The sequence below is a fragment of the Lissotriton helveticus genome, chromosome 12 (genome assembly GCF_964261635.1).
Source record: "Lissotriton helveticus chromosome 12, aLisHel1.1, whole genome shotgun sequence".
Lineage (NCBI taxonomy): Eukaryota > Metazoa > Chordata > Amphibia > Caudata > Salamandridae > Lissotriton > Lissotriton helveticus.
In genome coordinates this window covers 547,486,439-547,512,531 of record NC_136073.1, presented here as the reverse complement: position 1 = coordinate 547,512,531, position 26,093 = coordinate 547,486,439, and the positions used below count along the sequence as shown (strand labels likewise).

Sequence of the window (26,093 nt, the reverse complement as noted above, 5' to 3'; positions counted from 1 at the left end):
GCTGAAATGCCAGAAACCGGTCCCCGGTAGCTTGTCTCCTTTCTGGTGAAGAATTGGCTTGGTAGTTTGGTCTGCCATGTTCCCATGATGCACTGGGCCAGGGACAGACTAATTTGCATATAGCCAGGTTCTGAGCTGGGATGGGCAGTGAGCTAAATAACGGTGATGGATCAAGCCCTGATCTTTGGACTGGGTAAGAGTGGTCTGCTTAATTCAGACACTCTGTTCATCACCACCCCCTTTTCTGAATCGTATTTGGCCACTATAGGTGTGGCAGGGTATACTCAGACATGAGTCCCTTGCTCACTGCTCCATCAGGATTCAAGCAAGCCGGGCCGACGAGGCTGAAATGCCAGAAACCGGTCCCCGGTAGCTTGTCTCCTTTCTGGTGAAGAATTGGCTTGGTAGTTTGGTCTGCCCTGTTCCCATGATGCACTGGGCCAGGGACAGACTAATTTGCATATAGCCAGGTTCTGAGCTGGGATGGGGCAGTGAGCTAAATAACGGTGATGGATCAAGCCCTGATCTTTGGACTGGGTAAGAGTGGTCTGCTTAATTCAGACACTCTGTTCATCACCACCCCCTTTTCTGAATCGTATTTGGCCACTATAGGTGTGGCAGGGTATACTCAGACATGAGTCCCTTGCTCACTGCTCCATCAGGATTCAAGCAAGCCGAGCCGACGAGGCTGAAATGCCAGAAACCGGTCCCCGGTAGCTTGTCTCCTTTCTGGTGAAGAATTGGCTTGGTAGTTTGGTCTGCCCTGTTCCCATGATGCACTGGGCCAGGGACAGACTAATTTGCATATAGCCAGGTTCTGAGCTGGGATGGGGCAGTGAGCTAAATAACGGTGATGGATCAAGCCCTGATCTTTGGACTGGGTAAGAGTGGTCTGCTTAATTCAGACACTCTGTTCATCACCACCCCCTTTTCTGAATCGTATTTGGCCACTATAGGTGTGGCAGGGTATACTCAGACATGAGTCCCTTGCTCACTGCTCCATCAGGTTTCAAGCAAGCCGGGCCGACGAGGCTGAAATGCCAGAAACCGGTCCCCGGTAGCTTGTCTCCTTTCTGGTGAAGAATTGGCTTGGTAGTTTGGTCTGCCCTGTTCCCATGATGCACTGGGCCAGGGACAGACTAATTTGCATATAGCCAGGTTCTGAGCTGGGATGGGGCAGTGAGCTAAATAACGGTGATGGATCAAGCCCTGATCTTTGGACTGGGTAAGAGTGGTCTGCTTAATTCAGACACTCTGTTCATCACCACCCCCTTTTCTGAATCGTATTTGGCCACTATAGGCGTGGCAGGGTATACTCAGACATGAGTCCCTTGCTCACTGCTCCATCAGGATTCAAGCAAGCCGGGCCGACGAGGCTGAAATGCCAGAAACCGATCCCCGGTAGCTTGTCTCCTTTCTGGTGAAGAATTGGCTTGGTAGTTTGGTCTACCCTGTTCCCATGATGCACTGGGCCAGGGACAGACTGTGATGGGACCACGGCGCCGCCAGCGCCGATACCACGGCTCCCCGCCCGATCACCACCACCATTCCCTGTTGCCCGGACAACCAAAACAACCAGGACTCCACCCCTTTCTTTTTTCCTACAGGAACCAATCACAACGCAGAACCCACAGGAAGAACATCCCCGCGACCCCGGAAGTTCCTTCCCCTTTCCGGAGGCGGACCACAGAAAAGCAGGAAGAACAGACAACACCGCGTTCAAGCAGGAAGACTCGTGGCAGGAGACGGCGTGCGACGAACCCCCGGAGAAGAGAGACGAACCCGAACCAGGAGACGAGGTCTGGACGGAGGACTGGTGGATTCCAGAGGAGGACGCTGGAGAGCGGCCGCAACTCAAGGACGGAGTTGCGGCGGGCCAAGTGAGTACCCGTTCTGCGTGTGTGTAGAATAGTAGACGGTACGAGTGTTTGTAGATTATAGCCTGTAAATATCACCCTTGTATAATAGAGTCCCTCCCTTCCACGTTTCACCGAGCACTGTGTATATACGTGTGAGAGCGGCACCTTCACGTCTGTAAATAAGAACCCCTCCCCCACGTCCTGACACGGAATCACCCTCCACCCTGACCTGGCTGTTTCTTCTCCTCTCCTACCTTCTCCTCCCTTTCCTCACCTTCGTTTCAGCCCCAACACTCCGGTGAAGGAAACGGTCTCCTACCCTCCGTTTAACCGACAGTACTAACGGCCGTCATTCTATCTCTCCTTTTCCCCCCTCCGAGGAACCACCTTCCAGGAGCGGAGCCGACGGCTGCTTCCACGTCCAACTTCGACTTCAGTCAAGACCATCAACTGCCCCTGGACGCTCAGCGCGGAAGACTTCACCTGGAAACCGGGAACCTGTGTTTCGTTGAGACTCTCTTTATCCCTGTGCCCTACCATTGATAAACTGTAATATAATAAACTGCGGCTACGAGATAGCCTCCTACATACGGCCTCCACGCTTGTTATTCCGGTCCGCTCCCACCCCACGCTCACAGGTGGTGTCAGAAGTGGGATCAACCGGAAGCATGGAGGCCGCGGTGCAGAAGCTGGCAGACACCCAGGAACAACTGGGGAAAATGATGGAGGTGTTCCTGAAAACGGCCGAAGAAGACAGAGGCCAGTTACATGATGTCCTAAAGGGCCAGGGCACCGCTCAGGACCAGGCTTTGGGGAAGCTCACCGACGTCCTAGGCCAACAACGACCCACCACCTCCCTTCCTTCGGTGGTGCTCCAAAAATATGTACCGGGTGAGGACCCGGATTACTTTTTTACAAATTTCGAACGGCTGGCTCAAGCCGCTGCCTGGCCTCACGATCGCTGGGGCCATTATCTGGGGCCGTTGTTGACTGGCGAGCTACAGGCGGCCTTCCAACAGGCTAACGTACAAGGACTAACCCCCTATGCGGATATCAAAACCTGTATCCTCGAGAGACTAGGCATCGATGACGAGACCTATCGGGTGCGGCTCCGCCAAGCCAAAGAGGGACCACAGGAGACGCCCAGGGCCCTCTCCTATCGGATTAAAGACCTGGCTGATCGGTGGCTGAAGTCCTCTACCGCCACTAAAGAAGACATACTCTCTAAAATATATCTGGAGCAGTTCCTGGCTTCGCTCCATCCTGCCACCCAAAAGTGGGTCCGTCAGCATGCACGTCTGACCCTGGAGAACGCCATAGAAATCGCCAGCGCATACAGCCGCGCCCAAGACATGCAGAAGCCCAAGGAAGAACACAGTCACCGACCGCAAGCGCATGGACACACACGAGGGCCCCGTCCTTTCCTGGCCAGAAAACCTGATCCTCCCCCTCTGTTTCCTTACCCGGTGATGTCCAGACTCCCACCACCGGGCCCCCAGTGCTACAACTGCGGGGGTTACGGACACATCGCCCGGGTATGCCCACAGAAAGAGGAGCCAATGGAGGTGGGAGTAGCCAGGAACTATGTATGTCTCGCTGAGACCTCTCCTCCTACTTTTCGTCGGCCGGTACGAATAGACGGACACCCGGTGTTGGCCCTTGCTGATTCCGGATGCAGACAGAGCGTGCTCCGGCCGCAAGAGCTACCCCACCCGGTAGGACCCCTGACCGGCACAGTGGCCATCCAGTGTGTGCACGGAGACACAAAGGTGTACCCGACGGCCAGAATCCAGGTACAACATCCCCTGGATCCCGGAAGTGCCCTGACGGTGGGGCTTGTTCCTTCCCTACCCGAACAAGTCATTCTGGGCAGCGATTATCCTGGTCTTCCTCGCCTTCTCCATGACACCACCGACAGCTTAGAGAAGTGGTGGTCTGAGGCCCCTTTCTCCAGCAGCCCTTCCCACGCTGGAGCAACACCTACCCGGATGCACAAAACAAAAACCCAGAAGAAAAAAGAGAAAAGGAGCTACACTACGGCCTTACCGGTGAGAGTAGAGGAACATCCTTGGGAAATCGACCAAGAATTTCGGGCTGCTCAGCAGGAAGACCCCGTTTTGCAGGAAGCCCGGGGAAGGGCCCTGGACCAAGAAGATCCGTTACATGTAGGTCCCCACTTTTACAAAAAGAACGGGCTATTGTATAGAAAAGGGGGACCCCAACAACCTCCCCAGTTGGTAATCCCAGGACCCTTCCGTGACAAGGTGTTGTTTCTCGCCCACAGCCATCTGCTGGGGGGCCACTTCAGCGATGAAAAGACAGGACAGGCCATCCTGGAAAAGTTCTATTGGCCAGGCGTCCACCAGCAAGTCAAGCAATACTGTCGAGCCTGCCCCATTTGCCAGAAGAACAGCCGGTATCGACCGCCTAGGGTTCCTCTACAGCCCCTGCCTCTGATAGACGTCCCCTTCAGTAGAGTAGGGATGGATATTATTGGTCCGATGCTCCCCTCCCGAAGCGGGTGTCGGTACGCGTTAGTGCTAGTGGACTACGCCACCCGTTTCCCTGAAGCTATACCGCTCCGCCAGCCTACCAGCCAGAATATCGCTAAAGCCTTGATCTCCGTTTTTTCCCGGGTAGGTTTCCCTAGGGAGATACTTACTGACCAGGGAACCCCCTTTGTCTCGTCCCTCATGAAACAGGTATGCTCCCAATTGGGCGTGAAACAAATCAGAACATCAGCCTATCACCCCCAAACCGACGGCCTGGTGGAGCGTTATAACGCCACTCTAAAAACCACCCTAAAAAAACTCCTGGCCTTAGAGAGCAAGCGATGGGAGGAAATGCTGCCCCTAGCCCTCTTTGCCATCCGCTGTAAAGTCCAAAGTAGTACCGGGTATTCCCCTTATGAACTTCTGTATGGTCGACCACCGCGGACCCTGCTGGACATGGCCAGGGAGGCCTGGGAGGCGGAACCCGACCGTACCAGACCCCTACCCGAGTACATACAGAACCTCAGAACTCATCTAGGACAGATTAGAGACATCGTACGCCAAAATCTGGTAACAGCCCAGGCAAGACAAAAACAACAATACGACAAACGCACCAAACCTCGCTCCTTTCTTCCTGGTCAATTGGTCCTTCTCTTGATGCCCTCATCCGACCACAAACTGCTCGGGCAGTGGCAAGGTCCCTTTCCTATCCTGAGACAGGTTACGCCAGTGACATATGAAATTGAGCTCGACCCTATCCGAAGTATCACACAGATATTCCATGTGAACCTACTGAAGGAATGGGTGGGTCCTCGTCCTGTCCTCTTGAACACCTGCCCTGACCGGGAACCCCCCTACGAGGTCTGTATAGATTCCGACCTACGTGACCAACAGAAACAGGAACTTCGATCCACCCTACAGCCCTTGCAACAGGTGTTTTCCTCCTCTCCCGGCCTTACTTCAGTCGTCGAGCATGCCATTATCACTGAACCTGGGAAAACGGTACGTCAGCGGCCTTATCGGCTTCCTGAGGCTCGACGACCCGTAATCCGGGACGAGGTAACTCAGATGCTCCACATGGGGATCATCGAACCCTCCAGCAGCGATTGGAACTCCCCGATCGTACTGGTACCAAAACCCGACGGATCAGTCCGTTTTTGTATTGATTTTAGAGAGGTTAACAAAATCTCCTCCTTTGACACATACCCATTACCTCGGGTTGATGAAATGATTGAGCGCATCGGTAGGGCCAAATTCATCAGTACGCTCGACCTATGCAAAGGTTATTGGCAGATCCCCTTACGTCCTGAAGATAAAAAGAAAACAGCCTTCTCCACTCCAGATGGTCTATATCAATTCACAGTGATGCCCTTTGGGCTTCACGGGGCCCCAGCCACATTCCAACGTGCCATGAATTTAGTGTTACAAGCCCACGTTCCCTACGCCGGGGCTTATCTGGATGACATAATCATCTATAGTGATGATTGGGATCAGCACTTATGTCACCTGAAAAGAGTAATCCACTCCCTGGGGTCCTACGGATTCACGATCAACCCCTTAAAAACCACATTGGCCGCTCAGACTGTAAAATATTTGGGTTATCTGTTGGGGGAAGGGATGATACGCCCTCAAAGTAACAAAATCACCGCTATCCACTCCATACCTTTTCCCCAGACCCAGAAAGAGTTACGGGCCTTCCTGGGCCTTCTCGGGTACTATAGACGCTTTATTCCCCGGTTTTCACAAATAGCAGCCCCCCTCACAGACCTCTTGAAGAAGTCCATAAAGACCGAAGAGGCCCTAAGACACCCTCACCCCTCCATTTTGGATGCCTTCCAACATTTAAAAGACATCTTACTGTCTAGTCCCGTTCTCATCAGCCCAGACTACACACAGCCATTCATTCTTCAGACAGACGCCTCCGAACAGGGTCTAGGGGCTGTCCTGTCACAGAAAGACCCCAATGGAGACGAACGTCCCATCCTGTATTTGAGCAGAAAACTGTTCCCTCGGGAAAAGAACTACGCCGTAGTAGAGAAGGAGGCCCTAGCCATCAAATGGGCTGTGGACAGCCTCCGTTATTACCTCGAGGGCAGAGAATTCATTCTGTATACCGACCATGCCCCGCTGGAATGGATGGCTCGTAACAAAGGACACAACGAGAGAGTCCTGCGTTGGTTCCTTTCCCTGCAGCCCTTCAGGTTCTGTACAATGCACAGGAAAGGCGCTGACCAAGCAAACGCTGACTATCTTTCCCGTTATCCTTGTCAGCCTCCCCGATCAAGAAGGACAGCTAGGGGAAGGGGATGTGATGGGACCACGGCGCCGCCAGCGCCGATACCACGGCTCCCCGCCCGATCACCACCACCATTCCCTGTTGCCCGGACAACCAAAACAACCAGGACTCCACCCCTTTCTTTTTTCCTACAGGAACCAATCACAACGCAGAACCCACAGGAAGAACATCCCCGCGACCCCGGAAGTTCCTTCCCCTTTCCGGAGGCGGACCACAGAAAAGCAGGAAGAACAGACAACACCGCGTTCAAGCAGGAAGACTCGTGGCAGGAGACGGCGTGCGACGAACCCCCGGAGAAGAGAGACGAACCCGAACCAGGAGACGAGGTCTGGACGGAGGACTGGTGGATTCCAGAGGAGGACGCTGGAGAGCGGCCGCAACTCAAGGACGGAGTTGCGGCGGGCCAAGTGAGTACCCGTTCTGCGTGTGTGTAGAATAGTAGACGGTACGAGTGTTTGTAGATTATAGCCTGTAAATATCACCCTTGTATAATAGAGTCCCTCCCTTCCACGTTTCACCGAGCACTGTGTATATACGTGTGAGAGCGGCACCTTCACGTCTGTAAATAAGAACCCCTCCCCCACGTCCTGACACGGAATCACCCTCCACCCTGACCTGGCTGTTTCTTCTCCTCTCCTACCTTCTCCTCCCTTTCCTCACCTTCGTTTCAGCCCCAACACTCCGGTGAAGGAAACGGTCTCCTACCCTCCGTTTAACCGACAGTACTAACGGCCGTCATTCTATCTCTCCTTTTCCCCCCTCCGAGGAACCACCTTCCAGGAGCGGAGCCGACGGCTGCTTCCACGTCCAACTTCGACTTCAGTCAAGACCATCAACTGCCCCTGGACGCTCAGCGCGGAAGACTTCACCTGGAAACCGGGAACCTGTGTTTCGTTGAGACTCTCTTTATCCCTGTGCCCTACCATTGATAAACTGTAATATAATAAACTGCGGCTACGAGATAGCCTCCTACATACGGCCTCCACGCTTGTTATTCCGGTCCGCTCCCACCCCACGCTCACACAGACTAATTTGCATATAGCCAGGTTCTGAGCTGGGATGGGGCAGTGAGCTAAATAACGGTGATGGATCAAGCCCTGATCTTTGGACTGGGTAAGAGTGGTCTGCTTAATTCAGACACTCTGTTCATCACCACCCCCTTTTCTGAATCGTATTTGGCCACTATAGGTGTGGCAGGGTATACTCAGACATGAGTCCCTTGCTCACTGCTCCATCAGGATTCAAGCAAGCCGGGCCGACGAGGCTGAAATGCCAGAAACCGGTCCCCGGTAGCTTGTCTCCTTTCTGGTGAAGAATTGGCTTGGTAGTTTGGTCTGCCCTGTTCCCATGATGCACTGGGCCAGGGACAGACTATTTTGCATATAGCCAGGTTCTGAGCTGGGATGGGGCAGTGAGCTAAATAACGGTGATGGATCAAGCCCTGATCTTTGGACTGGGTAAGAGTGGTCTGCTTAATTCAGACACTCTGTTCATCACCACCCCCTTTTCTGAATCGTATTTGGCCACTATAGGTGTGGCAGGGTATACTCAGACATGAGTCCCTTGTTCACTGCTCCATCAGGATTCAAGCAAGCCTGGCCGACGAGGCTGAAATGCCAGAAACCGGTCCCCGGTAGCTTGTCTCCTTTCTGGTGAAGAATTGGCTTGGTAGTTTGGTCTGCCATGTTCCCATGATGCACTGGCCAGGGACAGACTAATTTGCATATAGCCAGGTTCTGAGCTGGGATGGGCAGTGAGCTAAATAACGGTGATGGATCAAGCCCTGATCTTTGGACTGGGTAAGAGTGGTCTGCTTAATTCAGACACTCTGTTCATCACCACCCCCTTTTCTGAATCGTATTTGGCCACTATAGGTGTGGCAGGGTATACTCAGACATGAGTCCCTTGCTCACTGCTCCATCAGGATTCAAGCAAGCCGGGCCGACGAGGCTGAAATGCCAGAAACCGGTCCCCGGTAGCTTGTCTCCTTTCTGGTGAAGAATTGGCTTGGTAGTTTGGTCTGCCCTGTTCCCATGATGCACTGGGCCAGGGACAGACTCATTTGCATATAGCCAGGTTCTGAGCTGGGATGTGAGCTAAATAACGGTGATGGATCAAGCCCTGATCTTTGGACTGGGTAAGAGTGGTCTGCTTAATTCAGACACTCTGTTCATCACCACCCCCTTTTCTGAATCGACCTTGTAGGTGGAGGCCAGGTTCAACTATTGCAGAGCAAGATCCAGACCATAATGGACTGGACTGCTCCAACCACCCAGTCTCAGGTCAGAGCTTTCTTGGGCCTGACTGGGTATTACAGGAAATTTGTCAAGGGGTATGGTTCCATAGTGACACCCCTTAATGACTTAACTTCCAAGAAAATGTCTAAGAAAGTTCAGTGGATAGTCAGCTGACAAAAAGCATTTGATGACCTGAAGCAGGCCATGTGTACTGCACTAATTCTGCAAAGTCCAGACTACTCCAAAGAATTCATTGCTCAAACCGATGCTTCTGAATTGGGGGTAGGGGCTGTGCTATCACAATTGAATAACGATGGTCAAGACCAGCAGTTGCTTTTATAAGCAGAAGGCTGACCCCTAGAGAGAAACGTTGGTCAGCTATTGAGAGGGAGGCCTTTGCTGTGGTTTGGGCAATGAAGAAGCGGAGGCCATACTTGTTTGGTACTCACTTCAAGGTTCAGACAGACCATAAGCCCCTCTTGTGGCTAAAACAGATGAAGGGTGAAAATCCAAAATTGCTCAGGTGGTCCATTTCCCTACAGGGTATAGACTTTACAGTGGAACATAGACCTGGGAGTAACCATGCCAATGCAGATAGACTATCCAGATATTTCCACTTAGAACATGAAGACTCAACTGGTCAAGGTTAGTTTAATGTCCCTGTGTTGGGGGGGGGGGGGCTTGTATAGGAGAGTAGGGTCTGCTTCCTATGGTTACCCCCACTTTTTGCTGTGATTCTCTGATTTTTCGACTTTAGTGTGGCTGTGGGCCTGCCAATCAGACCCACAGCCCAGCTGTTCTCTCTCTAAATTGATACCATGTACTTTAGGTACATACCAGATTGGTTACTGGGTCACCCTTGTGAGCCCCTGTATAGTGTACCATAGGTACCCAGGGCATAGGTGCACCTTAGGCCTACCAGGGGCTGCAGCATGTATTGTGCCACCCCTGGTTTGCCTTCCAAACTGACACCACAGGTCTGTTCACACAGCCTGGGTAAGGTGGTGTAATCAACCCTTACTTAGATATAGTATACCTATATCTATATATACATATAGACACATATACACCTATAAGTCACTCCTATGGCAGGCCTTAACAATCCTGGAGGCAGAGTGCTTGGTTTTATGTGAGAGGGTGCCCTATCATGAGCTGAGCCCCTCTGCAGCTTTCGGAACCATCTCCTTATAGCTGTTCTATGATATAGCCATACCATATACTCTTAAGTGCATTATAATCCTCACGGTTAATGCTAACTTTGGTTTGGCTTTATGAAAACATGTTGTGTAAGGTGTCAAACACTTTGGAATACTACCTCCCCGCCAATCCTGGCGGCGGGGGTAGCATTCCACCCTTCTAGAGGGAGAAGACATGTAGTTACTGGTTTACCCGGTCAAAGTTAAACAGAGCCTCAGCATCTCAAAATGGATGCTGCTGCCACAGACACGAGTCTGACCTCCTGTTGCTGGACGAAACTCTGGCAGGGGAGGCCTGGACAATAGGTTTCCTGTCCATGGAGGTGCCAGCACCTCCCCAGACAGGGTTTTGTGTATTGGGGCAGGGAGGGCTGCATTCAGTGAATGCTTTCCAGACACTGCCTGGGGCACACTAGGTGCTGTATGCATTTCCCAGTTCAAACCGGTTGCTGGGGCACTCTGCCCCAGCTCTGGCGCAAAACTGGACAAAGGGAAAGGGGTGTAACCACCCCCTTCCCAGATCCACCTATAGGAGGGACCTTAAGGGTAGTCAAGCCCCTAAACTCAGTATAAGTATAGGAGCTGTGTCCCTAGGACTTTAGATTACCCTGGACGAAACTTTGAAACACAAATCCTGGACCTTCGACATTCCATTTCGACTAGAAGACGGAAGACATCTCCCTTGTGGTCAAACTTTGGCGGTATGCATTGTCGAGGTTCCCGCCGGATCCCGAAGACTCTGCGACACAGGACACGGACTTCCAGACATCTCTGACGCTGCTCGACGTTCCCAGCAAAGCTGAGACCCATGGCGGACATGAGAGATGTGGGACCGGAACTCCTGGACATCCTGCATTTTGCTAACTGCGTCGACTCCCGAGATATCTCGCAGTTGTGCATTGGGGTGCGGGAAGCCCCAGCCCCGAGCACCATTTGCACCGAAGCTCGGGCCTCCACACTCCACAAGTGTCCCGTGGGGCCCGCTCTTGCATTTGAGCTCGACGCGTCTTCCCGGTTCCTAGTCCGTTGGCTAGTGAGCCCCTGGAAGACTCCATTTTGAATCTAACTTGCTTTCCTGGTTGCTCCAGGCTTGCTCCAGCTTCCTTACAAAGGAGAAGCGCCACAGACCTTGCTGGTCTGCACCGAAGCCAATCTCGACATCCAGCGTGGATTGAGTTTGCCAAGGCTTGTTGGGTCCAATCCGCATACCAACACCGCAGTCAACTAGATCCTTCGTGGGACACCTCGAATCCAGCTCCTGGTCGTCATCGACACCTCAATCAATCAATCAATAAAACACATTTATAGAGCGCGCTACTCACCCGCTAGGGTCTCAAGGCGTTGGGAGAAGGGGGGGGATGGAGGGGTGCTGCTACTGCTCGAAAAGCCAGGTCTTGAGTTGCTTCCTGAAGGAGAGGTGGTCCTGGGTCAGCCGGAGGTGGGTGGGGAGGGAGTTCCATGTCTTGGCCGCCAGGTAGGAGAAAGATCTTCCTCCGGTGGTGGTTCTGCGGATCTGTGGGACGGTGGCGAGGGCGAGGCTGGCGGATCGGAGCTGGCGGGTGGGTGTGTAGAATGTGAGGCGGTTGTTGAGGTAGTTGGGGCCCATGTCGTGGAGAGCCTTGTGTGCGTGGGTGAGGAGTCTGAACGTGATCCTCTTGCTGATGGGGAGCCAGTGCAGGTCTCTCAGGTTGGGCAGAGATGTGGCTGTGGCGGGGGATGTCCAGGATGAGTCGTGCCGAAGCGTTCTGTATGCGCTGGAGTCTTCTCTGTAGTTTGGCTGTGGTTCCAGCGTATAGGGCGTTCCCGTAGTCCAGTCGGCTGGTGACGAGGGCCTGGGTGACCGTCTTTCTGGTTTCGGTGGGAATCCACCAGAAGATCTTTCGGAGCATGCGCAGGGTGTCGAAGCAAGATGACGAGACGGCGTTGACTTGTTTGGTCATCGTGAGGGAGGAGTCTAGGATGAAGCCCAGGTTGCGTGCGTGGTCCGTGGGCTTGGGTGCGGTGCCCAGCGCGGGGGGCCACCAGGAGTTGTCCCAGGCGGAGGGGGATGGTCCGAGTATGAGGACTTCCGTCTTGTCTGAATTCAGTTTCAGACGGCTGAGCTTCATCCATTCCGTGACGTCTTTCATTCCTTCCTGGAGGTTGGCTCTGGCGGTGGTGGGGTCGTTGGTGAGGGAGAGGATCAGCTGGGTGTCGTCAGCGTAAGAGATGATGTTTAGGTTGTGTTGGCGTGCGATGGCTGCATGGGGGCTCATGTAGACGTTGAAGAGGGTCGGGCTGAGTGAAGAGCCTTGGGGAACGCCGCAGATGATTTTGGTGGCTGCTGAGCGGAAGGGGGGGAGGCGGACTCCCTGAGTTCTGTCGGAGAGGAAGGAGATGATCCATTCTAGATCTTTCCCTTGGATCCCGGTGTGGTGGAGGCGGGTTGTTAGGGTGCGGTGTCAGACTGTGTCGAATGCGGCCGAAAGGTCAAGGAGGATGAGGGCAGCAGTTTCCCCGTTGTCGAGCAGGGACCTGATGTCGTTGGTAGCTGCGATGAGGGTGGTCTCAGTGCTGTGGTTTGCTTGGAAACTGGACTGCGAGGGGTCGAAGTTAGCCGTTTGTCTCGAGGAAGGCGGATAGTTGCTTGTTGACGGTCTTCTCGATGACTTTGGCAGGAAAAGGGAGGAGCGAGATGGGGCGGTAGTTCTTGAGGTCCGTGGGGTCTGCGGTGGGTTTCTTCAGGAGGGCGCTGAGCTCCACATGTTTCCAACTCTCCGGGAAGATGGCGGATGCGAAGGAGCTGTTGATGATGTTCCGGAGTTGGGGTGCGATGATGGAGTTGGCTTTGTTAAAGATGTGGTGTGGACAGGGGTCGGCTGGGGAGCCGGAGTGGATGGTGTTCATCACGCGGGTGGTGTCTTCAGTGCTGACCGAAGTCCAGGTGCAGAGGGTGGAGGTGGGGGGTGCTGGTTCGGTGGTTGGATGAGTGCTCTGGGCGTCGAAGCTGTTGTGTATGTAGGCGATCTTGCGGTGGAAGAAAGAGGCGAGTGAGTCGCAGAGGTCTTGCGAGGGTGTGATGTCGTTGTTGCTGGTGCTGGGGTTGGAGAGCTCTTTAACGATGCTGAAGAGTTCCTTGCTGTTGTGGGTGTTGTTGTTCAGTCGTTCTCTGAATGTTGTCCTTTTGGTGGTGCAGATCAGCTGGTGGTGTTTGCGGATGGCGTTCTCGAGGGCTGTCATGTTTTCTGTTGACTGGTCGTGGCGCCAGGCTTTCTCGCGGGTACGGCAGGTTTTCTTGGAGTTTTTGAGGTCGTCGAAGAACCACGAGGCTTTCTTGCTGCCGGGTCTGCTGGGAGGATTCTTCAGTGGTGCAAGGGCATTGGCGCAGTTGGTGAGCCACTGTGTGAGGTTGTGGGCTTCTTCGTGGGAGGGTTCTGGCTCAGGGAGGTGGTGAGCTGGTCGGCGGTGATCTTGCTCCAGCATCTTCGGTGAACCTGTTGCGGGTGGTAGTGGATCGCGGTTCTCCTGAAGTTGAAGTGGACGCAGCTGTGATCTGTTCAGTGTAGTCCGGTGGAGTGGCTGAAGGAGATGTGGTTGCTGGAGGAGAAGACTGGGTCAAGCGCGTGGCCGGCGTAGTGGGTGGGGGTGTTCACCAGTTGCTTGAGTCCGAGGTTGGCGAGGTTGTCCAGCAGGGTGGTGGTGTTGTTGTCGTTGTTGTTTTCCAGGTGGAAGTTGAGGTCCCCTAGGAGGATGTAGTCTGGGGAGGTGAGGGCGTGCGGGCTGATGAAGTCTGCGATGGCTTCTCTGAATTGTGTGCGTGGTCCCAGGGGTCTGTAGATGAGAGTTCCTCTGAGGGTGGTCTTGGGGTCGGTGTGTATCTGGAAGTGAAGGTGCTCACCTGTGGTGAGGGTGTCGTCGGAGTTGGTCGTGATGCGGATGTTTTTGTGGACGATGGCGATGCCTCCTCCGGTTTGGTTGACGCGGTCTCTCCGGGTGATCTTGTAGCCATCCGGGATGGCTATGGTGATGTCGGGGGCTGAGGAAGCGTTCATCCAGGTTTTTGTGAGGAAGGCGACGTCCGGCGCTGTTGTGCCGAGGAGGTTCCAGAGTTCGATGGCGTGCCTGTGGACGGAGCGGGTGTTGAGCAAGATGCACTTGAGGTGGTTGTTGCTGGCGTCTGGCCTGGCGGGTGCTGTGCAGGTCCGGAGGCAGGTGAATTTGCAGGTTCGGCAGGTGAAGGGTCCATGGGTGCGTTTCGGGGTGGCTCGGTGGCAGGCGGGTTTCCGGCCGGTGTTGAGTGCGTGGAGGGTGGCGTCGTCGTAATTCAGTCGGGTGGGCCGGTAGCGTTGAGGGCCAGGGGTCCTGGCGATGGGCGCGGTCCAGGCGTGGACGGGCGTAGACCGGCTTGCCTTTGGCGCGCCTTTGGCGTGCCATCGCGCGCCCGCTGCGCGTTCGCTTGGTCTCCGCCATAATGGCGAGGAGGGAGGGAGGAGCAGCTGTGAGGCGGGAGCGGGGCGGCGAATGGGGAGGGGAGAGGGTACAGAAGAGAAAAAGTGAGGGGCGGGGCCGCAGGGGAGCAGCGGCGTGGGGGGGGGGAGCGAAGAGCGGGAAAAAACGGTCCGGAATCGGGCGGCAGGGGTCAAAACACAATCAGGAAACCAGGGGCAACAGAAACAGAGCAAACAACAACAGAGGTACAGGATCACAGGGCACAGTAAAAACGAAAATGAAGGGCCAGCACAAGTAAAGTGAAGCGCAGGATAACTGGCAGCAGGGGCACACCCAAGGGGAGCCGCGCGGTGCGTGGAGCGACCGGCCCTGAACCAGGGTCAGATGTCACTGCTCACCACCGTGCAACGTCGCCTTAAGAGTCCAAGAGGGAGGGAGGAGCAGCTGGGAGGCAGGAGCGGGGCGGCGAATGGGGAGGGGAGAGGGTACAGAAGAGAAAAAGGGGGGGCGGGCCGCAGGGGAGCAGCGGCTGGGGGGGGGGAGCAAAGAGCGGGAAAAAACGGTCCCGAAACGGGCGGCAGGGGTCAAAACACAATCAGGAAACCAGGGGCAACAGAAACAGAAACAGAGCAAACAACAACAGAGGCACAGGATCACAGGGCACAGTAAAAACAAAAATGAAGTACCAGCAAAAGTAAAGTGAAGCGCAGGATAACTGGCAGCAGGGGCACACCCACAGGGAGCCGCGCGGTGCTTGGAGCGACTGGCCCTGAACCAGGGTCAGAGGTCACCTCTGGTCCTCGTGGCTGAAGAGACAAACTTCACATCTTCCCCTGAAATCACCGACATCTGGTGGCATCTTCCTATCGCCACCCTGGTCACTGGCAAGTGACCCAGACTCTGTCCCTTCTGCTTTCAGGTTATTTAGATCTTCGATCCACCCATGGATCCACCCGGACACTTTTCCTCTGGTCGCCTACAGCACTTCTTTGCAGCTCTCCATTGAAAATGACGACGAAACCCGACACGAAAAGACACCTATGCACCCAGCTTCCCTGAGTGAGGTAACAAGAGTACTCCGGTGCTCCCGTGGGTCTTGACTCTCGAAGTGTCCTAGTTTAAAAGGGTTCCATCATAGTCCATCCGGAAGTGTCCTTAAATTGTATATTTGTAACTTCAACGTTTCCCATAGAAAGTCAATGGTAACCCGCGCCTGTGTTTAGACACTGCACGCGTCTCCCGTGGGCCTCCTACTTCCTAACCTTTGGTTGTTTAGAGTAGCCCCAGCGATTCCACAGGCCCTAAGGCCTGCTTTCTAATTCTCACGTGGTTCTTATACCACTATTTTAGTATATGGTTTGTGAGGCCCCTAGGGCATAACAGATACTGTGCAACTTATCGTATATTAACTCAGTGACTTGTATTGTATTTTTACCTCTGACCTCATATAGAGTGCAGAGGAGTTGTGTTTAGAATAAATACATATATATTTGATATATACCTTGTGTAGTGTCCTTTCATTTGGTACTCAAGGGATTATAATTGGTAAAACAACTTGCTTAATACGCTCTCTGAAGTCTTAGCCTGATGACTGCTGGTCCATTCAACCACTAGGATAGCTTTCTATAAGGTTGACTTTACAACCTCCATCAATAAGGGGGGTCTGAAGAAGTAGAAGGTGTTGATCTACCCCTTTTTTGGTATCTTCTCGACGAAGCAGCAGATGTAGCATCATCACTGTCACTTGAAACAGGGTCTTTCCGTGACTTTAGTATTTGAAGCCAAGTGAGTAGATGTCCCTCACGGACCCGCAAGGTCTTTGTGGAGAAGGTCCGACAGATTTTGCAGTCAGTAGCTTTATGATCAGGATACAAACAATAAATACAGTCTTTATGATTGTCCTCCACATAAAGTCTCTTTTTGGAGCAGGTGGCACAAGCTTTGAAAAGAGCCTTCTTCTCCTTGTCTGACATATTGAAAAAATTGTGAAGAGTTGAAGTGAAAAAGTAGTTGAAGATGAAGAAAAACTGAGCAGAGTTCAGTGGAGACTCCCTTGCACAACGTGCGGTAGAAAATCTGAGGCTCTGAGGCTCTCTCAGGAAGGTTCTATGGGGTGAGGCTATTCTGATTGGCTGTTCATTTTATTTGTTCTCTTTTACAAAAAGAAGTGGATATGCTAAAAAATGAGATGAGGCCTAGGTCTTATTTTTTTGTTTGTACCTATTTCTATGGTATTTTTTATTTACCGGGGACTCCCATCCCGACGACGGGGAATGATACAAGCAATGGGAATCTATGAAAGTTCCAATACTGTAGTAAGTTCTTTCTCCTTCTTGAAAGATTCTTTTAGCTTCCGACTGTTTATATTCTGGCATGAGATCTATCAGTGCACTGATGTCGGACCACATTTGTTGGTCATACGGACCCAAAATAGCAAGAGAATTCGCAACACGGATGGTAATGGCAGACATTGCGGAAAACCTTTTGCCTATGTTGTCTAGGCACCTGCCCTCATGATCTGGTTGAGACTGGTGTAGACTGATTTTTAGAATGGAGTTGAGACACTACAGAGTCCGGCTTTGGGTGATTCACTAAACAGGCAGGTGAATTCTCTGGCGCCTTATATTTTTTATCTATTCGCTTCAATACCGGTATCACTGCGGCTGGGTTTAGCATTAATCTTACGTCTTCTTCCCAAGTATAATCTACAATGGGTATAGCGTGCACTGACTTCCTTGCCTGCTCCTTGAACTCATATAAAAAACAATCTGTCTGTTTGACAGTCATTGGCAGTTGGAACCTCTTTTCAGCTTTCTCCATGAGGTTCTGGAATCATTCTATATCGTCGGGAGGCAAGTCCACTGGGTGTGGAACTGGTGGGGATGGGGTAGGAACTAGGGCCCAGATGTAGGTCGCCATTTACCGGTCGGTAAGGGCCGAATTCGGCCGTTACCGACCGGTATTTAAGATTTGGCATGTAGGGGGCATCTTATTTACAGAATCGGTATATTTACCGATTCGGTAAATATACAGAATCGGTAAATTACCGAACCGGTAAATTTACCGATTCTGTAAATCAAGATGTAGGTGGCACTTCAAATACCGATTTCCAGTGTACATGCACATCTGTGCATGTACACCTATGCCATGTGACACACAGACATGCCCTTAGGGCATGTATGTGTGCCACATGGCACACAAGCCTGCAAATGGGGTGCTACAGGGTGTCAAAGTGAAACCCCGTTCCCCCTGCCAGGATTCGGTATTTACCGATTCGGTAAATACCGAATCGGTATTTCCCATTGATTCCTATGGGCCTCAAAGCCCATAGGAATCAATGGGAAATACCGATTCGGTATTTACCGAATCGGTAAATACCGAATCTTACAGATTCGGTAATTGTTATTTGAAAATTACCTAAATCTGCCTCCTTCTAATTTACCGATTCATAAACACCGATTCGGTAAAATTCGGTATTATGAGTCGGTAAATTAGATTTACCTACATCGGGGCCTAGGTAGTCATTCCATTCCGGGTCGGATGGATCATCAGCAATTTGACCCTCTTCTTGATCATCATCTAATGATGAAGGATCATCCCTTGGAGAATGTGCAATGCCAGATGGAGGTGTCATCCTAGGAGTTACCAAGGTGATATCAGTCTCGGTGTTCTTGGTGATGGGGATGGCAGATAACTAAGCTGTGCTGGCTGCAGTGGTGTAACTGTCTCTCGGAAATAACTTTCATAGTTGTGGAGCATACGTTATAGACCGTGCAATAAGGATAGTGGCACTTGCACAACAGCTTCTTGTGAAAGTGAGGGTTCATTATGTCTCAGCCTTTCAGAGTATATTGGTTCATAGTAACCTTGATAATAAGTTTCTTCTTCCTCATAGTCATTTTCGTCCTGACTCTAAACACGAAATTCTGAGGGAATATGGCGGACCCAATGGTCCGTCACCCTTAGATTTTTCAATGTTAATGTGCTTGGAGGAAAGAGGGGATCTTACTGGGAAAGGTGTATTCTAGCAGTAGAAATGTTTTTGCAACATGGTCAACAGCGCCATCAAGGGTGTGTCTTTCCATGTTGATAATGTCACCCTAGTCAATGAGGCGGTCGTCAATGGCATAGTCGTCAACAGGATGGTCATCAATGAATCTGTCGTCGATGGGGCCATCAACAGAAATGTATGTCCTGTCGTCGAAGCCACTCTTCTCGATTGGATGGGCACCGTTGAAGGTCTAAAAGGCATCTGCATTATTGTGGTCGCCGTCATGGAAGTCATTGCATAGGTGGTCATCGTTGTTGACGGTGGAGTTGTAGACTGCAATGTGGTGGTCGTCTGGGCAGTGGAAGCCTTAGTTTTGGGCCTTGCCGTCGAAGGAAAGGGGATTTTGAAGAGCAAACTCCATGTTTCACAGCAGGAGTTGCAGGTTCAGACGTAGAAGTTCCTGAGGAGAATTTTTTGTTTATCTTTTTTTTTAACTGCCCTTTTGCGACTCGTAATGAGACATTCTTAGGAACTTCCTGCAAGCATCTTGAGTCCCTTGCTCCTTTGACCTCTCCCTTTTTTGTGAACTTATGTGAGAGGTCGATGAAGAGTCACTGCCCTCTTCAGAGGTAGTCGTTCCTTTTGCTTTTTGAAGCCATAGGATCAGCATTCCTTCGCTATCTTTTAATGTTTTGGTAGAGAAGATGCAACAGATTTGACAGTTTTTCACCTTCTGATGAGGGTAAAAGCAATAAATACAGTCCTTGTGGGGATCATCTGTCTGAAGACGTTTCCTCCAACAACTGCCACAGGGTCTAAAGAGCTCTTTTTAGGTGTTTCAGGCAAATGTATGTTTTACAATACCAGTTGGTAGATACTGTGCAGAGCTCAGGTAGACTCACTTCACACGACATGCAGTAGAAAATCTGAGAGAACCAACCTCTCTTTGGAATATTCTAAAGGGTGCTGTCGCCTGACTGGTTATAGGTTAAATGTGGTCCTCTTTTGAAAAGGACATAGATAGGCTACTAAGGTGACTGTGCCATTATAGCCTATGTTAATGATACATATTGCTTTATTATGGTACCATGGGACTCCCACTTCGACAGGGAATTATTCAAGCATATGGATCTACAAAAGATTCGATACGGAAGAAAGCAATGATACAAAGGTACAAATACAGTGCTCCTTGAAGTGCTCACTCAGGACTGCTGAGGAAGGAAAACAATCACTTGCGACAAATATCTGCAGGACCTGGCAATACTCAGTGTAGGAAGGTGGAGTATTATGTGGTGTGTGGGTTGGTCCTCACCATGTATTGCTATCCCAAGACCCAAAAGATGGTCATTGGACTCACACTAATAAATACTTAGCTCGGTCCTGGTAGAATGGCAAAGAACAGTCAGACGTTACAAGAGGAACATGTGTTAAGCATTTCAGAGTACTAAAATGAACAATAAGTAATTGAAACTACTTGTGAGAACTCCAACACCAATTTATAAATATAGAGTGTATTTAGACACCAAAACGAATGGAATAGCATACATATAACGAGAGTTAGAGATTTTAAAAGCAATATAAAACGAATGCAAAATAATACAGAGAAAATGTAACATTGCGGTCAATGAGAAAAAACCACTGTTGACAATCAGTCAATTTGCAGGTCGCGTTGTGCTCTACCCTTGCAGGGTAAAGGTGGTGCGGGTCCCAGGACCAAGCCACAACAGTCAGTTCAATTTTACCTATCCTGTGGAGCCCAGGTGCAAAGTTGTCCTGGTTGTTTATGTTGCTGAATGGGAACTGCGGTAGAGCTTCTTCTACCCCTGAAACGATGCTGCGAGGGAAAAGGAGGCAAAAGGAAAACTATGGAATGGTTGCTGTCATCAGTCCCAGGTTGGATGGAGTTTTCTCTCAATGCACCGTTGAGTAAAGGGGTCAGTTGCCAGACTGGCGACCAACAAGCGTTGACAGCGGTAAGTAGTGCAAAAAGTAACTGACGTCTGATGGTCCTGGGTAACGCAGTAGCTGTCTATAGCTATGCGGTAGGCAAGACTACAGTTCCCAAAATGCACTACTGCATCTGAGTTTGGGTGATCCTTTGGAGGGCCTGATGGCTGGTGAATCTTGAGATAAGGAGCATTGTTTTACCTCCAGTTTGCAGGGGCCTAGTGGCACTAGTCCTGGAGAGTCTGAGGGTGCTTAAGACTTCCACAGGGTTCCCTCTGCCAGGGAGTGCAGAATTTTAGTTCAATCATGCAGTTCCAAGTCTGTTGCCACAGAAACAAAGCATACCTCTTTTGCTTTGGTGTTGTGGGCAAAGTTCTGTTGTCGCTGACCGGGGTCTCTTCTGGATCCTTCCTTGATGAAAGTTGTTCAGAACTGAGGTTCTGGTGTTGGGGGTGGGGGGTACCTTAAATCCTAGATTTAGGGGAGATAGAGTGTGAGAGTGAGTAGCCAATGGGCAGCTGGACCCTGCAGCTTATCTGCAATTGAGGTGACCAAATCCGGGGGTGTAGGTCACCTTTTTTAACCAGAATCCTCTATTCTGACACTCCTAAAAATGGCAGAAATCAAATTGTGGTGTACAGATCAGGCTGCTCACCCCAGAGGTGTGGCTAGCTTTCTGGGGGTTTACACTTCCCAGCTAAGCTTATTTCCCGCCTGCCCGGGTGCAAATGTGCTTGTGGCAGAGGGAGGGCAGTTTCCTCCACTGGGTGTCAGCCCTGATGCCTATCAGAGGTGGTGAAGACTTTGAAGCTCGTTGCTGTGATGTGCCACTTCATTAGCCTGCTTGAGAGGAGGGAGGTGTGATCTTCTTCCTGTCCAAGCCTATGTTCCGGACTTCTGAGAGTGATCACACTGCCTGGAAGGAGGTCAGAATCCAGTCTTGGCTGCAGCAGGCGCAGGAAAGTGTATGCTGGTCAGCCAGAGCACAAAGAATCCGGGGCAACCTCTAAGGTGCCATCTGGGTGCATGCCACGTCTCCCAGGGCGCAAGAATCGTGCATTATTTGATATGAAACATTACATATTTTAGTGGTACCATAATGGAGCTGCCAATACCGAGAGTGTCCGATTGGCAGCCCATGTTATCCCATGGACCACTAACACAGTAGTTTTCAGTGGGGAACACCACTCTACGCACATATAGGTTTGCATTTAAATTAGGGGTGCCTTACATATAATAGAGGTAGTGCATTTGAGTGTGCCACACATGGTGCGGGATCAGTCAGGTTCGAGCAGTCTGCAAAGGCAGGCCTGATGTCATCAATTTGCTTGGGTCACCCAGTGTGGCACAAACTCGTGCAGCACCCTGGTGACCCTTTTATCACCCATGCCCTGGGCACCCCTGGAACCATATACTAGGGACTTATAAGGGAATAAAGTCTTTGCCAAATAGGGATTACCAGGTCGAACATAACAGTTTTGGGATAGAACACATGTGTTGGGGTCTGGTTGGCATACACCAGTGCATTAGCAGAGTCAAAACCATCATAATCTGGAGCAAAACATGGGGGTAACCATACAAAAAGAGGCACTTTCCTACACTCGTGGACAAACTAAACACAAGTACCCTCTTATAGTCTGGGGATAGGCTGATACGATGCCTTCCATTGAAGGAGAAGGGAGGTGTCCTGTCTGCATATCTAGTGGGATACTATATGCTTCCCTTCCACAACAGTTGCCATACACCACCTTCAGGGTGAAGAAGCAGCCTCTATATCAATCAAGACACAGCCAAAAGATCCATCAAGACTGGTATGCTACACTGTCTTTACCACTCTATGGCGGAGCCTAATTGAATACGAGTGCTGGATAGAGCACATCCCCTCTGCTTGTTGTGAGTGAATGTTGCAAAGTATGTAATTAGGTATGAATATGGTATTTCTATAGCCCAAACATAGCCAGAAGGCAGCAGAGCACTGCTCAGGTTACAGACAAGCATAAAGCAACAAGTGACAGGAGAGATAGCTGGTTAGTGGACTGTTCATTAATTGAGATGTAGTGTTCTTTAAAGAGGTGCAGCTTGAACTGTTTCCTAAACTTGGGCAGCATTTGGGTGGTCCTGATCAATACAAGGCTGTTGTTCCAGATCCTGGGTGCATAGTTTAGAAAGACATTTATTTTTGGTTTTAACAGTTCTTAGTCTACATTCTGATTATGTCCCGGCTGCAGGGGTGCCAAGTAACACCGGAAATAGCAGGCATATCTGTATGATAAACAGGTAGGGCGCCAGTAATAATAGCTTTGTAAATGGTGCAATTGGTTATGAAGATGGTGCGGTCCAGCAAGGGGATGGGGAGCAAGATCATATTTTTTCAGGCCCTGGATGAGACCTACTGCAGTGCATAGGATGCCTTTAAGGAGTGCCATTGTGAAGTCTAGGAGGCCATGGAACACATTATTGCCACCATACAGATTTGAAAGAGTTTCACTTTCTTTAGAAGAGAGAGCTTATACCAGGCCATGTTATTGCCCACGGTAAATCCAAGTGACAAGGCATCCACTGAAACCTGGGGTTTAAGGCCACCAGGTTTCATGTAAGTCTCCAAATGTAGTCCTCACTCCAACAGTGAGTGCAGACAGAAAAATACTAGAGAATAGTGTCCAGTATAGTCTAAAAAACAAAATGACAGGCAACCCTTTCCAAAGGTGCATGGGGTGTTTGATCTCAGAAAGATATACAACAAATTGGAAGTGTGGAATGGCAAATTTCCTTTCATGATACTATCATAAGAGGTAGCATTTGCCTCGCCAGGTAAAAGGCTTGAAGTAGTAGGCAAGTAGACAGACTGTATCAATGGATAGGTCACCTCTGCTATGACTGAGAAGGAAAAGAGGACCAACATACTGCAGCACTTTTCTCCTCAGTATCAGAGGAAAGGAGGAGCTTTGCAAAACATCACTTTGCCACAAAAAGCAATACACTCACCATGGCTTGAAGCACTTCATAGTCACTGGTAAAAGGCAGCCATTAACTTTAATATTAATTTTGAGGCATTTTTTTTTACTATTTTGGAGTGCAGTAAGATCACAAACTAAGTTCTAACGTCTAACCTCTTCATGTTGCCTTTCAAGCATTTGTATTCTTTGTAGAATTTCTTTTGCTTTCTTCCAATGGTCATCCTTATGCATGGCTTTCCCCTGCTTATCCATTGGGGAGGAAGGGTCTTTCATGTCAGAAGATTTTTCATTTAGTCTCAAGGACAAGTCTTCAGCTTTGGAAAACATAACATAACAATATTAGTCTTTTAATATAGAGAAGTATTGGTAATACGTTATTGAAATTCTATGCTACTATTTGGAAACAGAAACTGTTAAATGTGACAAGAAAGGAGGAAAATTAAGTGGACGTTCACATCCATGCAGCTAATAAGAAAGTGGAGGATTATGAGTAAAGGATGAGTTTTGGAAGATGACACGAGAACCAGAAGCAAGATTAGATATGGTGTTAGAGCTTTTACATTTAAAATAAGAACTACAAAGTTAAAAGTTTAGATTGGTATACTTTTATATAACAAGTTGAGGTTACAAGAAATGAGAAGATGGAAATGGCAATGTAATAAAGAATGTTACATTACAAATATACTATATTAAGGTTTGAAGTTTGGGTCCATGAGGTACACTTCAGATAATGTTGAGGGAAAATAGGGAATGTGAAACTTACTGGTAAATCCAATTCTCCAGGGTTTGTAACTTTCAGATGTTCACATGTCAGTATCATGCTCAGGCTGGGAATTCAACTAACTTTAAACAGCAGTAAACAGGCCTTAAAATACTATAGGCCTCAACAATACATGTTTAGTAGCACACCCACCTCATTTGAAATATCTTGAGCTTCAGACAATGAGGTGGAAGTGCTAAGTCCACCTATTCTCCTTAGAGACCACCATAGCTCAGATTTAATATCACAATTGTGAAGATACATATTATAGCAGTGAGTCTTTGACAGTGGAGGCAGGAGGGTTGCATGTGAATATTTGAAAGATACCAATGCTGGAGAACTGGAGTTGCGGGTAACTCATTTCTTCTTCAGCATTGGATATTTCAAATATTCTCATGATTGAATCAAAGTGGCACGCAGCATATAACATGTGAAAACAGAACACCTTTTAAAACAAGTTCCATATAACTGTTAGTCCCAGTTCTGAGTTGTCTGCTGAATCCACATCCAGGCAGTAATGCCTGGTAAAAGCAAGGTTGCTTTTCCATATGGTTGCGGGGCAAACGTCCTGTAAAGACACTGCAGCATGGAGTGCAGTCGGTTTTGCAATGCTTCCGGTGGAATGCACCCTCATTCCGCCCTGGTCAGGATGCTTTGTCATACTGTGGCAAAAAGGTGATGTAGGCAGAAAGCCAGCGTGTGATGCCTTGTTTATTTGGCAGACGTCCTTATCTTAGATGGCCAAATGAGACAAATAGTTGATCTGAAGAACATAAGTCCTCGGTTTTGTCCAAAAAGAAACATGCCTCATATGTGGACATCCAGAGAGTGCAAGGATCTCGTTGCTGAAGTTAATGGATTAGTGAAGAAAAGACTGCAGCATAACAAGTTCATTTAAGTGAAAGTTTGCCAGGACGTTTGCCATGAGCCTGGATTAGTCCTTATAATCACCTTGTATTTGATGAAGGGAGGATATGGCTCTATAATAGTGAATTCCTGTAATTCTCCAACTCTCCATGCTGAGGTGACAGCAAGCAAAGTAGATCTTCCACAAAAGGAATTTCAGGTGCACCTTCAGGATGGATTTGGAAAAAAGCAGAATGAGTTGATTCAACACAGTGTTTAGCTCTCATGGAACTGGAGATGCCCATCTGGTGGAAAGACCCTAGGAGTCATTTCATGGGCTGTTAGAGTTTTCCGTCAATTGGAACTGGAAAAGGCAGCCTAGTGAACCATGGCAGATGAATGCTCTAGATCACACTTGGCTACTTCCAATAAATACTACAGCATTTCATGGGGCTGCAGGGAGATTGAGACACTTTTACACCATGCACAGAAGCGTTTTGACGTTACATAATAAGTCTTAGTTGTGGGTGGTACACTGGATACATTTTCCACTGGTTTGGTATTCTTGATACTGAACTACTTATTCATTTCCCTCTAGTTAAGGGGTCAATAAAAATGGGGAACAAACTTGGAATGTAACCCATGTATCACTAGATGTTCTGTTGACAGGCAAAGCAGGTGTCCTTATGTATATGCTGGTGCTAGTACTCTGGCCCTATTGGTAAATTTCCTATAAATTGCTTTTAAATTTATAAGGCTCTATGGATGCTAAATTATATACTGAAAATCTGAGTGGCCATACTCAAGGGTGGAAATTGTGGGTACAACAGACTGAAGAAATCCTAAGGGAGCAAGGTGTTGAATGCAAACTCCACCAACAGTATCCATGAGACCCAATCGTCCTGATGTTCTACCACAAGGTATCTTAAATACTGCTCTATTGGCAGACTGAGTCTCCCAATCTGCCCATGAGCTTGAGGATAATAACTGATGAATTTGAAATTAACTCTCCCTAATTGTTTTAATTATAAGTTCTAGAAAAAAAGACATGAACTGAGTTCTCCCATCAGTTGTAATGACCTCA

The 26,093-nt window shown here is 49.8% G+C and overlaps 1 protein-coding gene across 8 annotated transcripts in view; it reads right to left on the bottom strand.

Moving 5' to 3' along the window:
* The window catches only part of TERB1 (telomere repeat binding bouquet formation protein 1), a 1,077,176-nt gene that overhangs the window by 502,149 nt on the left and 548,934 nt on the right, over window positions 1-26,093 (bottom strand). For all 8 annotated transcript variants that reach the window (XM_078669239.1, XM_078669238.1, XM_078669242.1 and 5 more), the window contains one exon: window positions 23,557-23,717. In XM_078669239.1, the coding sequence (XP_078525365.1) occupies window positions 23,557-23,717 (161 nt within the window). The remainder of the gene's footprint in view (window positions 1-23,556; window positions 23,718-26,093) is intronic.